The sequence below is a fragment of the Durio zibethinus genome, chromosome 23 (assembly GCF_047325235.1).
Source record: "Durio zibethinus cultivar Kanyao isolate XHJ-2024 chromosome 23, ASM4732523v1, whole genome shotgun sequence".
NCBI classification, from domain to species: domain Eukaryota; kingdom Viridiplantae; phylum Streptophyta; class Magnoliopsida; order Malvales; family Malvaceae; genus Durio; species Durio zibethinus.
In genome coordinates this window covers 18,451,359-18,466,440 of record NC_143184.1, presented here as the reverse complement: position 1 = coordinate 18,466,440, position 15,082 = coordinate 18,451,359, and the positions used below count along the sequence as shown (strand labels likewise).

At 27.2% G+C, this 15,082-nt stretch overlaps 1 protein-coding gene and 1 pseudogene across 2 annotated transcripts; both read left to right on the top strand.

The window, feature by feature from the left end:
• Nucleotides 1-824: 824 nt before the first annotated feature.
• On the top strand, nucleotides 825-2,151 carry LOC111313628 (protein RETICULATA-RELATED 3, chloroplastic pseudogene; annotated as a pseudogene). The gene has a single exon (XR_016332776.1). The product of XR_016332776.1 is annotated as a protein RETICULATA-RELATED 3, chloroplastic pseudogene (transcript).
• Nucleotides 2,152-10,515: 8,364 nt separating this feature from the next.
• Nucleotides 10,516-14,580, top strand: LOC111313629 (mannose-6-phosphate isomerase 2-like). Its single transcript, XM_022914301.2, has 5 exons — nucleotides 10,516-11,036; nucleotides 11,522-11,689; nucleotides 12,490-12,705; nucleotides 13,533-13,799; nucleotides 14,020-14,580. Exons 1-5 carry the CDS (start codon nucleotides 10,734-10,736, stop codon nucleotides 14,332-14,334), a joined length of 1,269 nt encoding a protein of 422 aa, XP_022770036.2. The 5' UTR covers nucleotides 10,516-10,733; the 3' UTR covers nucleotides 14,335-14,580.
• Nucleotides 14,581-15,082: the final 502 nt, after the last annotated feature.

The window sequence follows — 15,082 nt, the reverse complement described above, 5'->3', positions numbered from 1 at the left end:
TCTACCATCGTCACAAGAGTATATTATTTATAGTAATTATAATATAATTAATTAATTACAATTTAAAATTATGTGAGGTCGATCAAAATTTTATATAAAATTAAAACTTATAAGTGATAGACCATTATATAAAGTTTTATTATGATTTGATAATTATAACATTATAATAAAAAAAGTTGTAATTGAATACCACATCATCACTTTTTTTATAATTAAATAACACAAGCAAATTCCCTTTTATATGTTATATATATAATTACCTTTATTATTATTATTATTATTATTATTATTATTATTATTATTATTATTATTATTATTAAATACAAAAATAACTCATATACTTTTTATCAATTTAATATTTTAAAAAATAAATTTCATTATTAGGTATTGAACTTTCATTCTATCATATGCTTTCATATTCCAAATTAATATTATAAGTAAAGTTATTGACATGACATAAAGCTCAATCATCATCGTATCATTGTAGCCACGTTAATGTTAGAAGAAATTTTCAAAAAATACAATTAAAAAAATTCAACTACCTATATATTTTGCACATAAAATTACAAATCCAATCATTATAAAAAAAATTTAATTCTATTGAACTTTTTATTTCTAAAGCTAAACCTTTTAATGATTGCTTTTATTCTTTATTTTTTAAAAAATTTATTAGTTAGATTTTAATAGTTCTTTAAATATTCAACAAATTCCTTTTACATGTAAAAAGATATTTATAATTTTTTTATTTAATCATATTATTATTATAACTTTATTTAATATTAAATTTTTATTACATTTTCATCAATTCATCTTATTTTCATATCGAACCCTCCAAAACAAAAAATACGGTTTCGCCCCTACTCTTAGTTACTGAATTATATCAATCAAGATTAGATTAACTCTGTGTAGGGTAAAGTTTGAGGAATCAATTCAGTGCGATCAGATGGCGACCATGGTTCAGTATCGTTTCTCGATGACAAGGCAATTTGCTTACATGAGTTTGAGCCACCGTTTCAAAGCACAATCGGCAGATGTTGTTGCATCCCCTCGAAACCAAGGAATCCGCTTTCTGCTCTCGAAGATTTCCAGTTCCAAACTCCATAATTCATGTGGTGGAGAAGGCGGTGGAAACAATGGTGTTGGTCGTAGCTTAGGAGGTAGAGGAGATGAGAATTCCAACTCCAAAAACAAATATTCGTGGCAGGATTTTGGCATTCTGGGTGTTTTCCTAAGGGGATGGAGAAACAGGGTTGCAGCAGATCGGCAGTTTCCGTTCAAAGTTTTAATGGAACAGATGGTGGGAGTCAGTGCTTGTGTTGTTGGGGACATGGCTTCTCGTCCTAATTTTGGTCTTAAAGAGCTTGATTTCGTTTTCTCAACTCTTATTGTCAGTTCCATTCTGAATTTCACTCTCATGTATCTCTTGGCACCAACAACCTCAGCTTCTTCTTCAACTCTCCCTGCTATCTTTTCAAAATGTCCTCCAAGTCACATGTTTGAACCTGGTGCATACACCTTCATGAACCGTTTTGGGACTCTTATCTTCAAAGGGGCAGTTTTTGCTGCTGTTGGATTTGGTGCAGGACTTGTTGGAACTGCAATCTCAAATGGGTTGATCAAAATGAGGAAGAAAATGGATCCCAGCAGCTTTGAAACACTCAACAAACCTCCTCCTACCTTGTTGAATGCCCTTACTTGGGCTATTCAGATGGGCGTCAGCAGCAATTTGAGGTACCAAACCTTGAATGGGATTGAGTTCCTGTTGGCCAAGGGAGTCCCCCCCTTGGTATTTAAGTCATCAGTGGTGTTTCTGAGATGCTTAAATAACGCCGTCGGAGGAATGTCATTTGTGATATTAGCAAGGATGACAGGGTCACAGAGTGTCGTTGTGGAGAAGCCAGCAAAAGTGAAGGTTTGATCTGCTGTCCAGAAGGAGAAATTGGTGGACGCATTTGACAATTTGGACACCAATCAATTAGTTATTTGGTACTTTTGCATGTTATTTTAGTCAGTTTCCCAGGCTTTGTCTAGCATGCGATCATAATAATTGTAATAAGATCCGAGGTATATCCGGATATGATGAAAGAGAAAACTGACTTGTTTGAATTTAGTCTTAAAAATATATTTAAAGAGCTGAAATAAAATCCCCATTCCTCTAATTAAAAATGAAAAAGAAATCTTTGACTTGATCCCATTCAATAAATATACCGGTAAAGCCTAATATAAGAATGCCGAATCGTAGAGCGGAGTTATGAATAGCAGAGGAGTCGTTCAGAAGAACTGCCCACTCTATTTTATATTCCGCAACCTAAAAAGCGAGAAAGAGAAGTCCTTTCATTAAGCAGCAGTGATCAACGAAGACCTATAGATAGCAAGTCCTTTATCTCTTGGCTTGGGTTTGCAAGTATTAAAAAGATGGGCCTCGAACTGGGAACTCCAAAGGCAATTAGACCGTTTTTATATTTGTATAATATTCTAAAATATTTTAATATTTTTAATTATATTTTAAAATATAAATTAAATAAAAATATTTTATTTATAAAAATAATAATTTAATTAGGTCAAACTTAGATTTTAAAAATTATATTTAAAACTTTGATTCATATCGAATTTAACTTGTAGATTTTATCGATAGATTAATTTGTTGACAAGTTTAATTGTAATTTAGCAAATTTGTTTGAAAAGAAATAAAAAATATTAATTAATTTAAAAATTAACATCACAAAAATAGTAATAAAAATCTATAAAAATTAATATCCAAAAAGAATAAATTTTATCAAACTTTTATTTATTTTTTTTTACAATTATTTTATCTCTTAACTTTAACCCTATAATACTATCAATTTATTATCTTACTTCGTAATATTTTTATTTTTTATTTAACAATTCAACTAACAAAAACGACAGTTTCATTATAAATATCAATATATTATTTTTTAAAAATTTAGAAATTAAATGAAACTCATCTCAAACTCATCATTTTACATGAGGAAAATGGACATTTTATTCTGTATAATGAATGCCTTTCTTATCTCTGATCGCACCCACATATCCCTCCTAATACTTTTTTGGCACTTAATTTGTTGTTATTAGAGAGGAAACCTCCTTTAATTGTCTCAAGGAGATCTAATAATAATCCTCGCTCAGAAAATTGACGAAATTTCTTCTTTTTGATGGAAAACCTCCTTTAATTGCTGTCTTTCACATGAAAAAGCTGCCAAGTTGAAAAGTCGAATTGTACAACCAATCCATGTGTTTCACATTATTAGTACTCGAAATCGAAGCTTCACAAGAAAGAGCCACAAAGTTTCCCGTTTCTGTTAACCCGAACCTCCGACTAAGATAATCACCGAAACAATCCAAAATTTGAATCTTGAAATGTCGCCTTCAAAATTATTGCAGTTTTATAGTTTTAATTTATCAAAAAATTAATTAAATTTTATTTTTTCGCTTGAAAAACAAAAGCATAAAGCGAATCTATTTCTCATGGTAAAGTATTTATAGCAATTTAAAAACTAAAAAATAACAAATTTAAAAAAAAAATTAGATATTTTAAAATTTTTTAAACTTTTTTTTTCAGCAAATTGATAAATATATGAATAATTATTATAGATATGAACTGTCAACATTTTACAAACGAAAATATCAAAAAAGATGTACTTGATAATATTAATAATGATATAATTATTTTTTTATCAAGATATAAAAAATCCTTGTGATAATTATAATAATATATTATTTTAAATTTTATTTATAATTTTTATATATTATAAGTGAATATTTTTTAAAAATTAGATTCATCGTTAAAAATGAGAGATTTATTTACCGTTTATCGAAACCAAGTTGTCGAGTTGATTCATTTTTTCTCGACAATTTCAATGGTTTCCTTTTCTCAGAAACGAAAAGAAAAAGGAAAATGAAACGTGACTATGATTTTCCGGTGAAAATGAAGGAGGGGACCTGGGAAAGCACGTGAGCAAATAGAGAAATAAAAACAAAAGAAAAAACAAAATGAGTATGAATCCACTGGATTCGGCCACGCCCGTTCACCTTGGATCATCAAACTTGGCTCTAATCCCACTTCAATAATATCCTTGAGCCTAAGTACAGGTTGAGAGGTAAGGGAAGGGAACGGAAAGGAAAGGAAAGCAAAAGATATAAGACATAAGAAATAAGAAAATTTTTTTCTTATTTTATTTATCATTTATATTTTAATAAAAAAAAAAGGTTAAACATCTCTCCCTTTCTCTCAAAAACTTTAATTTTTAATTATCCTAAATTGAAATAGACATAAAGAAAAGGAAAGGATTAAACATTTTTAAATATAAAGTGATCTTTATATCTTTGTATATTTTATCATTTTTCAAAAAATATCATTATAAGCTTAACCATTAACGCTGTCTTTAAATTTTTTGGAACTCATTCTTCAATTATCTGTCTATCAATAACTTCAAATCCTATATTTTTTTAAAATTCTTGCTTAGGTCTTAATTTTTTTTTGCATTTTGTTCTTTTCATTCAAAGAACATGACAAAATATGTACAACTGTACGAAAATGGTAATACTTAAACAAATTTATAGTTAGTTTTATCTTAATAATAAATCTTTAGGTTTTTAATGTTCTCATTTATGTATTAATTTTGAAAAAAAAAATATTGTATTGGAAAAATAATTCCAAACGTGCATTTTTTATTAATTAATTATTAATAATATTTTCTTAAATTAAAATTATTTTTATTGACTTTCAAAATTATTTAAAATAGTTAATATCAAGATTATTCACATGATAGAAAAAATATTTTATTCTAAAAAGGTATAATTAGAGCTATATAATATAATATCTCCTTCGCTTTCCCTTTCCCAACTTAACTGAACAAAAACGTTATAATCAATCCATTCCTTACCTTTCTTTTACTCATTTTAACTATCCAAACAAGATAATGAAATATCATTTCCTTTCCTTTAAAAATTTTTCTTTTCTTTTCTTATCATTTCATTTTCTTTCCTTTCTTTTACCAACTTTCAATCCAAAATTAGGCTTCAAATTTATAATTGAAGCATTATCAATATATAAATTTTATATACTATCAATTAATTAAATTATGCCCCTTCATTAATCACCAAACATAAAATCTTTATTAGCTATTAAGATAAATATACAAACTTAATTTATTTTTTTAAAATTCTTATTAATAAACTAATATAATCTTATTCACAAACAGTACATATAATTTATTTATTGATAGTTCATCAAATACAAACTCTATTCTTTAACCCATTTTGATGACGCTATTTATTTTGCTATTATTCATTTTTTATATTTAAAAACTTAAATAGGAAAATTAAAAATATATAAAATGGGCGAGGTAACTCTTTAATTTAACAAAAAGGTAATTTTAATCAATATTTTTCAATGTAAATTAAATTACTCAAAGTTTTTCAAAATTGATTTAATAGTAAAATTTTAAAATTTTTTCAACATAAATTAAATTTATGAAATTTCTTGAAAAAGAAAAAAATAATAAACACAAAATATTTGTATTAAATAGTTTCAATAAATATGAATAAAGTATCATAAAAATTTTATATTTATTAATAATAATTTAATCACATTTTGAGATTTTATTTTAAATGATAATTCATTTTTATAATTACATTGTTATCATTAAAAATTTGATAACATGAAAATTAATATATTTTTTATTCCATAAATAATTATATACGATAAGTTATGCAATAAAATATAAATATTTTTTAAGTACATGTAAATAACACTTGCAAATTTAATTAATGTTCACATATTTAATTTTCATAATTTAAAAAAATTATGATTATATTAACATTAATTAATTTTATTATAATTTTGTAATCAATTAACTATAATAAAACAATTATATAAGAATTTATCCCTTATAAATATGAATTTTATTTAATTTTAAGTAATTAATTGTATTGTAATAATTGTAAACGATTTACTTTTTTTTTTAAATAGTTATCCTCCATGTTGTCTGATTGTGGTGTGAGCTATTGATACATGAAATTTTTTAGTAATGCAATGGGATATAACATTTTATGATCATATTAACAAACTAATAATGTATTAAAATTTGTGAATATGATATAATGAGATATGTAGTAATCCTTTAACTTTTTAAGAATAAATATAAGATAGAATTTAAAAAAAATAAATAAATATAATGTACACATTTATGATCAAATTGGGTTATTGTAATAAATCATACACAACTTCAATCAAACTCCACTTCAATGGTACTTTTTTATTCGGGAATAAGGAATACTTTTTTGGATAAAAGGAAAAGGAATATATATATCAGAATTGAAAAGCAATTAGAATAGATACCCATTTTATTTGGCTTACAAATTAATTATTCCTAGTTTTCTATCCACCACCATCACCTTTTTACTAAAATATATATGCAAATTATGTTTGATATAATATCAATCTCAATTTCATATTCGAATTCGATCGTAACCAAACTTATTATCCATTCAAGATAATCGTAAAAATTCTCTTGTCCGTATTCATTTAAATCAAAAGGCTTGTTAACACCTAAACATAATATATATTTTTCTGATCCAATTGGATTATTGCAATCAATAGTACACAATTAAAATTAACTATTAAGTATCCAAACTTTCATTCCTTCCTTAGTTTGATACATTAGACTAATATCGTTACTCAAGTTACTAACATGATAATATGTGTCAAAAAGTCTAATTATCATTACATCATCATAACCATGTCAGCATTAAAAAAAATAAACAAAATTTTAAAAATGAAAAAAATGGAAGAAATTAAGAAAAAATCTAAGAAATTAAAAAAATTCAATTTCTTTTGAAAAATTAATAAATTGAAAATTGTGGAAAATCCAAAAAACTAAAAACTTTAAAAAAATTCCAAAAATTAAAAAATTTTAAAAATTGAAATAGGAAAAAATGATCAATTAAAATTCAAGAAAAATGGAACAAAAAATTCAAAAACTGAAAAAAATAAAAATAGTAAAATTTTTTGAAAAAAAAAAACATATATTTAAAAAATCTAAGAAAAATATAAAAAATTAAAAAAAAATCCAAAGAATTTAAAATATATATATATATGAAAAAATCCCACAAAATCAATTTTTTTTTAAAAATTCAAACAAAATTGAAAAAAGAAAAAAAATTAAAAATTAAAAAAATCTAAAAAACAAAAAAAAATCCTACAATGCCAAACTTTATTTTTTATTTTTATATATTGATATTTTTGGATATTTCTTTTTCATATTTTAAAATTCTTTTTTTTATTTTTGATTTTTTAAATTTTTGTGAAAATTTTAAACTTTTTGTTTTTTTTTAATTTTTTAATATTGACTTATCAGGACCCACGTGCCAACCCATTTTCTGACCTGACCTATACGCAAAGTTTTTATTTGTTATTTTTTAATTTTGATTTTCTTTTGATTTTGATTTTTTATTATTTTAATTGTTATTTGAATTAAAAAGGATGAGTAAAAGAAAAGAAAAAACCTTTGATGTGGTTTTTTATAATTTGCATTTTTTTAGGATGTTTAATTGCATGATTTTTTTATATTTGTGTGAATTATTACCTAATATTTTATTTACATAATTATGATTTAATATTATTGCATGATTTTTTATGATATTTTTGCATGACACTTATGGCATGATTTATTAATATTTGCATGATTGAAGGATTATTTTTGGAAGACATTTTATGTTATTGCAAGATTTTTTTATTGCATGATATTTTTTGTATGATTTATTATATATATTTGCATAATTGTTTGATATTTTCTATGAGATTTTTTATAAAATTTTTATATGATAATATTGTGTAAATAAATAAAAAAATGGATTTGAAGCTAATTAAAATAAAGAATAAAACTATTTTTGATTAAAGTTTAAATAAGATAATATTTAATTAATTTAGTATCAATTTTGAAGGTGATGGGTGCTAATTTTTTTTTACACGTAATTAACTTTCAAATTTAATTTTGATGACTTTGAAACTTAGTTCTATCTGTGTAGATAAAAATTTATTTTTTTAAGAACTCTTAATTTATAATTATGATAACTTTTAAAAAATAAAATTATACAAATGCTCAACTTATGTTTTTATGTCTAATGAGTAAATTTTAAAATTTGAATATTATAACAATTATTAGAAAAAAATAAACCTATTTCGATTATTTTTAAGAGATTAATTAATTTTATTTTTTAAATTTTCAAAATCAGAAGAATTAACTACTCACCTCTAAACAAATGTAATACTTACTCTGATAATGGGTCGTTGTCTTCCTTAAAATAGCACAAAAAAAAATAATAATAATAAGAGAATTGGATGTTGTCGCTGCACAACGTGGAAATCCCTATGCTTCTTTTTTTTTTTTTTTCACTTAAAATTTTCGTTTTTTTAAAACTATATTTTTGAAGTCAAACCTTTTTTTAACGAAAGTTTAACTGCCACGTAAAGCATTCGCAACCTGCCACGTAGAATCATTGACAGTTAACTCGCTATCTTAATCAAAATTAATTAATAATTAATTATATTCTTTTCTAGGTGCGGATCACCTGAAAAAGTCGGCCCCAGGGTCATCAATTGTAAGAACAGTAACAGCCACCGACACGTCATTGATTTTGACGGTGTGTCTACGTTGGTGATGTTATCAATGCCTTTTCCTTTGTCGATATTTTCCTCGATTTTATAGAATTCTCAAGCGACAATATGTCGGTTTTTAGCCATTTTTTTTTTTTTTCAGATTTTATTTGGTTTAGGGAAAAAACAGCCTAAGGACCGTTCAAGATCCCCCGACTTTATTTAGTGTATTTTTAATGAAAGTTTAATTAATGAATGAAATGGCCAAATTGGAACTAAGCTTTGATTAAAGTTTGATTGCAAAATATATAAATTTTAATTCAATTAATTTATAAAATAACATCTAATAAATTTTAAAATTAAATTTTAAAATATTTAAATATTTATTTTTAAATTGCTGAATTTTATAAACAAATGTTTTTCATAAAAAAAAAGAAAATTTAATTTAATTGACTTCCTCAAGTTTCTAGATTATCTTTACCTTGACGAAGAAAAAGATCATGTTAAGTTTTGATTCAATCAAGTTGAATTTTTATTTGAAAAAAAAAATAGTTGAATTCTTTTAAATTGCAATGCCCAAAATAAAAGACTATTTCAATGTTCAAATTTGTCCTGAATTATGAAGAATTTTTTCCTTTTTTAGATATTAAAATTTGTTATTGTACTTTTCTTTGAAATTAAAATAATTTTTTATTATCATATTTTAAAATTTATTTGAATAAAATATAAATATAAATATTCAATACGTAAAAATATACACATAGTGTATCAAATTAAAAAAAAATTATAAAATTTAGGTTAAAATAAAAAAATTTTAAAATTTAACTCTTAAACATATTTTTTAAATAATAATAATTTATAAGTAAAAGGAAATACGGGACAATATAAAAAAATTAAATGAGAAAAAATAGGGAGAAAAAGCAAGTGTGAAAGGATTAAGATGACTTAAAAAAAAAAAAAAAAAGGGAATAGAATGGAATTTTTTTTTTTATCGGATAAGGATTAGGACGGATATTAGATAAACATATTTTGTTATTGGATTATAGTCCAAGTTATACTTTTATTAGAATTTGGACTTCAATCTTTTTTTCTAAGGCTTTGTTTGATAAATTATTATAAATTTTGAAAATTTTAACATTTTAATTGTTTTCAATGTATTTGATAATACATTTTAAATTTCACTTAATTTTTTTTTCAATCAGAAAGTGTTGATAAAGATAAGAAGATATAGATGCTTACCATTTAATGCAAAATTCATTCAGTAATTTTTTCTGTAAAATTTTTTTGAATTATTATTTCTTAAAAACACTATTTATTATTTATAATGAAAATAAGGGTAAAAATAAAATTTTAAAATTCGATATATTATAGTTATTAAATAATATATTTATATTCAATATTTAATTTGTTTTCAGTATTTAATTTTTAATAAAATACTAAATAATTTTTATAATTCAAATTCAATACTCATCAAATTTAGTATTAAAAATTTAATATTTAATATTTCAATTTATCAAACAAAACTTTAATGTTTATAGATATATTTATTTTATTTTTTGTTTAGTTTTAGGTATTTAAAGGATAAGTAAAAAACTACTGATGTTTGAATAAAATTTTTATTAATGTTTAAAGATTATAGATTCGAATGAATTTATCCATATAATATTATCTTTAATGAGAATTTTAGAAACATGTAAAAGTTATAAGATTGAACCAATTTAAATGTATAATATTCTTTAACTTCAAAATATATATAATATTCTCTATAGTCGTAAGTATGAAAAACAAAGAAATTAAGAATAAATTAGACAATTAAAATAATGGAAAAGAAAAAAAGGGGGCATGAAAGTTCGTGCGGAAGTGGGAATATTAAAAACGAACTGCCATGAAAGCAAAGCACAGTCATGGTTCCAGAGAGAGACCCCACCTCGACTTCTTCCAATCTTTCTCAATCTAAACTCTCTCTTTCCCAACTTGTTTCCCTCTCTCTTGTTACCCCGTTCAAACTCTTCAAATACCAGCAAACAATGCCCGTTCCTTTCCTTCTCACCTTTCTCTAGTCTTTTTTTCTTTTCTTTTTTCTTTGTTGGGTCTTTCTCTTTTTCAAATTTCAACAATGGCAAAGGCTAATGCTGACAAGTTGAAGCGGTTAAGAGCTTGGGTGCAAAACTACGATTGGGGAAGATGTGGGGCGGATGCACAAGTGGCGAGGCTGTTGGCTTTGAATTGCGGGGCTAAGGTTGAGCTTGACAGGCCTTACGCTGAGTTGTGGATGGGAACCCATGACTCTGGACCAAGTTTTTTGGCTGATGATGAAGAAGAAAATATGGGTTTGAAAGAGTGGCTTGGGAAGAATCCAAATGTGCTTGGTCATAAGGTTTTGGAAAAATGGGGGTCTGATCTTCCTTTTTTGTTCAAGGTTTGCTCTTTCTTTTACTTGGATTTGTGTGCTTTCTCTGTTTTTTTTCTTTTTTCTTTTCTCCTTTGGATTAGTTGAAAATTGAGTTTTGATTTTTGTCTGTGTTTTTCTCTTTGAATTTTATTGGTTTACTGGGTTTTCTTTTTAAAGTTTTCTCTCTTAATAGGAATGGAAATTGAATTTTCGCTTTTTTTTTATTACCATTTTTTCGGTTTTAAGTTGAATGTAACTGAATTTTGATTTGATGTGGTGTTGGTGGTAGTTTAATCTTTCTTTAGTTATCTATAAGTTTAAATTTTAATTTTTGGGCGATTTTGATCTCAATTTAATTGAGATATTGGAATGAACCTTGGATAGTTCGTGCTAAAGAATTAAGCTTGAGAGTTAAAAATAGATATCAACATAACTTTAACTACAGTATTAGTAAATTTGTCATTAATTTGTCTAATTTGGTTCAGTGGTTATGTCCGTGTGCTGTAATATAGGTACTTTCAGTGGCAAAAGCCCTGTCAATACAGGCGCATCCGGATAAAGAATTGGCCAAAGAATTGCATAAGTTGCAGCCAAACCTTTATAAGGATGGTAATCACAAACCTGAGATGGCTTTGGCAATAACAGAGTTCAGGGCCCTTTGTGGGTTCATTACTCTTGAGGTATTAAATTAATTGCGCTCAGTTTTTGGTGGAACTTTTGGTTTTTTTTTTTATATTGTTCTCCTGCTAATTGTCTCTTCTGAGAATGAAAAACCCTGTCCTTATGTTTGATTAAACTCTCTCAGTAGAGACACATGGTAGCCTTTAGTAATGTATTATCTATGCTGTCAAGTTGTAATCATGTTGAATAACTATTGGGGAAATGATATGCATGACCAAACTTCAGTCTGAATCGCATCGAAATTAGAGACAGAAGATAATTAATCATAACTTTCCATGAATATTACATCCACTGCCACTGTTTCTGGTTGGACTTGTTTTGGCCTATATAGCTGGAAGGTGAATATGATACTTGCTATCAATTTGGTAAAATTTAATGTGTCACTGCACCAAAACGTTCTCATGTCTATTGATCTTAAAGGGATTTATTCATATTTAAAGTTTATTTTCTGTATATATAAGCTAATTATGATGCACCAGGACAGTTACTCAGGTCATCATATTTTGGAGAAGTTTGATACCTAGTCAAGCAATTTCACAGTGCTTCTGCATGCCTGAGGAAATAACCTTTTTTAATTGTGAAAAAACGCCCATCTTCAAGTGTCTCCTCAAACATCTTTCTACTTATTTTCAGATATTTACAAATTATGTTTGAAATGTCTTGAAGATTATAGGTATTATTTTATGTGGTTTTTCCAAAACTTTCATGTTATTCGGTTTAGCTGAATTTATTTATCATTTGCTTGTGATTCTATCAACTATAGTTATTTATTTGAAGCAAGTATCTATATTCTTTGCAGGAGCTTAAGGGTGTGCTTGAAGATGTTCCTGAAATTGTAGAATTGGTTGGCAGTGCATCAGCAAACCAAGTCTTAGATATTGACAACCGAGATGGGGCAGAGACAGTAAAATCTGCTCTGGAATCGGTTTTTACCCAACTTATGTCAGCTAGCAAGGAGATGACAACTAAAGCAATATCAAAACTGAAAAGTCGGCTGCACATTAAAAAAAGTCAGGTCTGCAGAAAGTTCATCATTATAGATTTTTTTCCATACTGCATGGAGGCATAAAACCGAGAAAGAAATCAGGAGTCATCACCTAGTTATGTTCCTTAGAAACATAAGCTGGACAGGGAGCATTGATGTGGTCCTTCCCTTTAGAGTTCCTTCAGAAAATGACTGTTCTGAAGACTTGAAAATATGCTTTATATTAGTCTGTTTTAAACTTATGTGAGCATATGAAAAAAATGGCTCCTAACCAAATCTTTATTTTATTTAAAGAAAAACCTTCAACATCGTGAGAAAATTTTTAATACTGACAATAACAAACTGATTTTCCTTCTAGGCTTTGATTTTGGAGATCTTCTGTTCTTTATCAGCTTACCACTTTAAGTTATAAATGTTATTTAAATACTTGAATGTATTGACATGAAAAAAGTTCATCTATATTTTCCCAATGGTCAAAAGCCTACATCATTGCTTATTCAGGCAGCTAAGTCGCAGGCTTAAACTGGTATGGTCAGCTTATTTTGCATAGTTCTATGTTGTTTCTGTATGAAATCAGCCCGGGACAAATATGCTGCTGCATTATAAATTTGGTTGCAAAGAGTGCATGGTAGATTTTTTTTCTCTTTTCCCTTGTTGGCAAGAGATATCAGACTTTTCTAATAATTAATTCGTTCTATAATCTTTGATATATTATATTCTCTTTTTCTTTCCAGCTTGTAAAGTTGTTAAATAGTAGCTGTTCTGTGTAGTTTCTCTTCCCTCCTTTTCTCTTCTAGCTATGTTCTTGACCTTTCTATGATAACACTGTTACTCTTTATTTCTTTTTCTTGCATCAGTTGAGGTGTCTGACAGAGAAGGAACAGTTGGTGTTGCACTTGGAAAAGCAATATCCAGGTGACATAGGTGTCATATCTGCCTTCTTTTTCAATTATGTGAAACTTAATCCTGGTGAAGCATTGTATCTTGGGGCAAATGAGCCCCATGCATACTTAAGTGGAGAGTGCATCGAATGCATGGCAACTTCAGACAATGTTGTCCGGGCTGGTCTTACCCCCAAGCATCGCGATATTCAAACTCTTTGTTCCATGCTAACATATAAGCAGGTACAAGTATTTAATCAAGGTTTTAAACAGAAGTTCCGAACCTGTAACTTAAGTTAGTTGATTCATGCAATCACCCTTTAAGAGGTGACATTTAGCAAGTTTAGAGTTTGAATCTTAATACTTGTATCCCTTTCTTATATTCTACCTCCTTTGTTTAAAAATAAAAAAAGTAACTGAAGTTCCGAAACTTCAAATTTTGATTCTTGTTTATCTGATCCAGGGCTATCCCGAAATCCTGAAAGGGTTTCCATTGAGTCCGTACATAACAAGGTATCTCCCACCCTTTGACGAGTTTGAGGTTGATCGTTGCATTCTTCCGAAAGGGCATTCAACGGTTTTCCCAGCCATCCCTGGCCCTTCTATTTTCCTCATCTTTCTTGGGGAGGGAACACTGTATTATGGATCATGGGAAGATATGGTTAATGAAGGAGACGTGCTCTTTGCACCAGCCAAAACTGAGATTACCATTACTACGACATCTGAGCTGCAGCTATACAGGGCAGGGGTGAACAGCAGGTTCTTTCACGCCTTGTGAATTTAGAACAGAGCCGCAGCCTTCAGCCCTAGCGAGTAAATAGTATATTAATTATTTATTTTTGCATGTATCTATGCTATTTTTTGCTGCCCTTTATTGTAATTTTAGGACATGCAAATATATAGTAAAAGTTATTAGTATTACCACTATAATCTGACGGTTCAGACCCACTTTTTTGTTGCAGTATTATTTTTTATTTTTTAAAATTATATTTTAAAAATAAAGAAAGTAAAATTTTTATGTTAACTTTTAATGGAAGATAATATATAAGAACCAGCAAAATTTAACAGAACAAAGATCTAGAGAGATATGGAAATGAGCCATTAATATCCCTCGAACTTAGTGAGAGGATTCATGGGAGAGCCAGATGAGATGAGCCCAGGACGTGGTGAATTTTATGAATATCCATATTTTTGTATCTGCAAAAAGCCACTCAGTGATATTATTGACAACAAGAATGGAGAACTTTAGTAAAAAAAAATCGAGTGTTGAGGAAGAGAGGCAAGAAAGAAAAGCCAGTTTTAGGACCCAGAAAGATTTCCGGATTAAAGGGGAAAAAAGGATGTTGCAGACGGATTTCATCATGACCAGAATTTGTTTTTCTATTGATTGACAATGATCTAAATAATGATGCGTCTGCCAAGTGTCTTGTCATCTTTTATCATATCGACAGAAAATTTGAAAGAACATTGCCATTTGAGCCAAAATACAGGCGGACATTGATCTGGTTTCCTCTCAGTTTCTTTGG

Bases quoted from the DNA above. Each gene is read 5' to 3' on its own strand.
- LOC111313629 (XM_022914301.2), top strand. From the start codon at position 10,734: ATGGCAAAGGCTAATGCTGACAAGTTGAAGCGGTTAAGAGCTTGGGTG. The intron at 11,037-11,521 runs GTTTGCTCTTTC...GCTGTAATATAG, and splicing joins ATCTTCCTTTTTTGTTCAAG to GTACTTTCAGTGGCAAAAGC. The intron at 11,690-12,489 runs GTATTAAATTAA...TATTCTTTGCAG, and splicing joins GTGGGTTCATTACTCTTGAG to GAGCTTAAGGGTGTGCTTGA.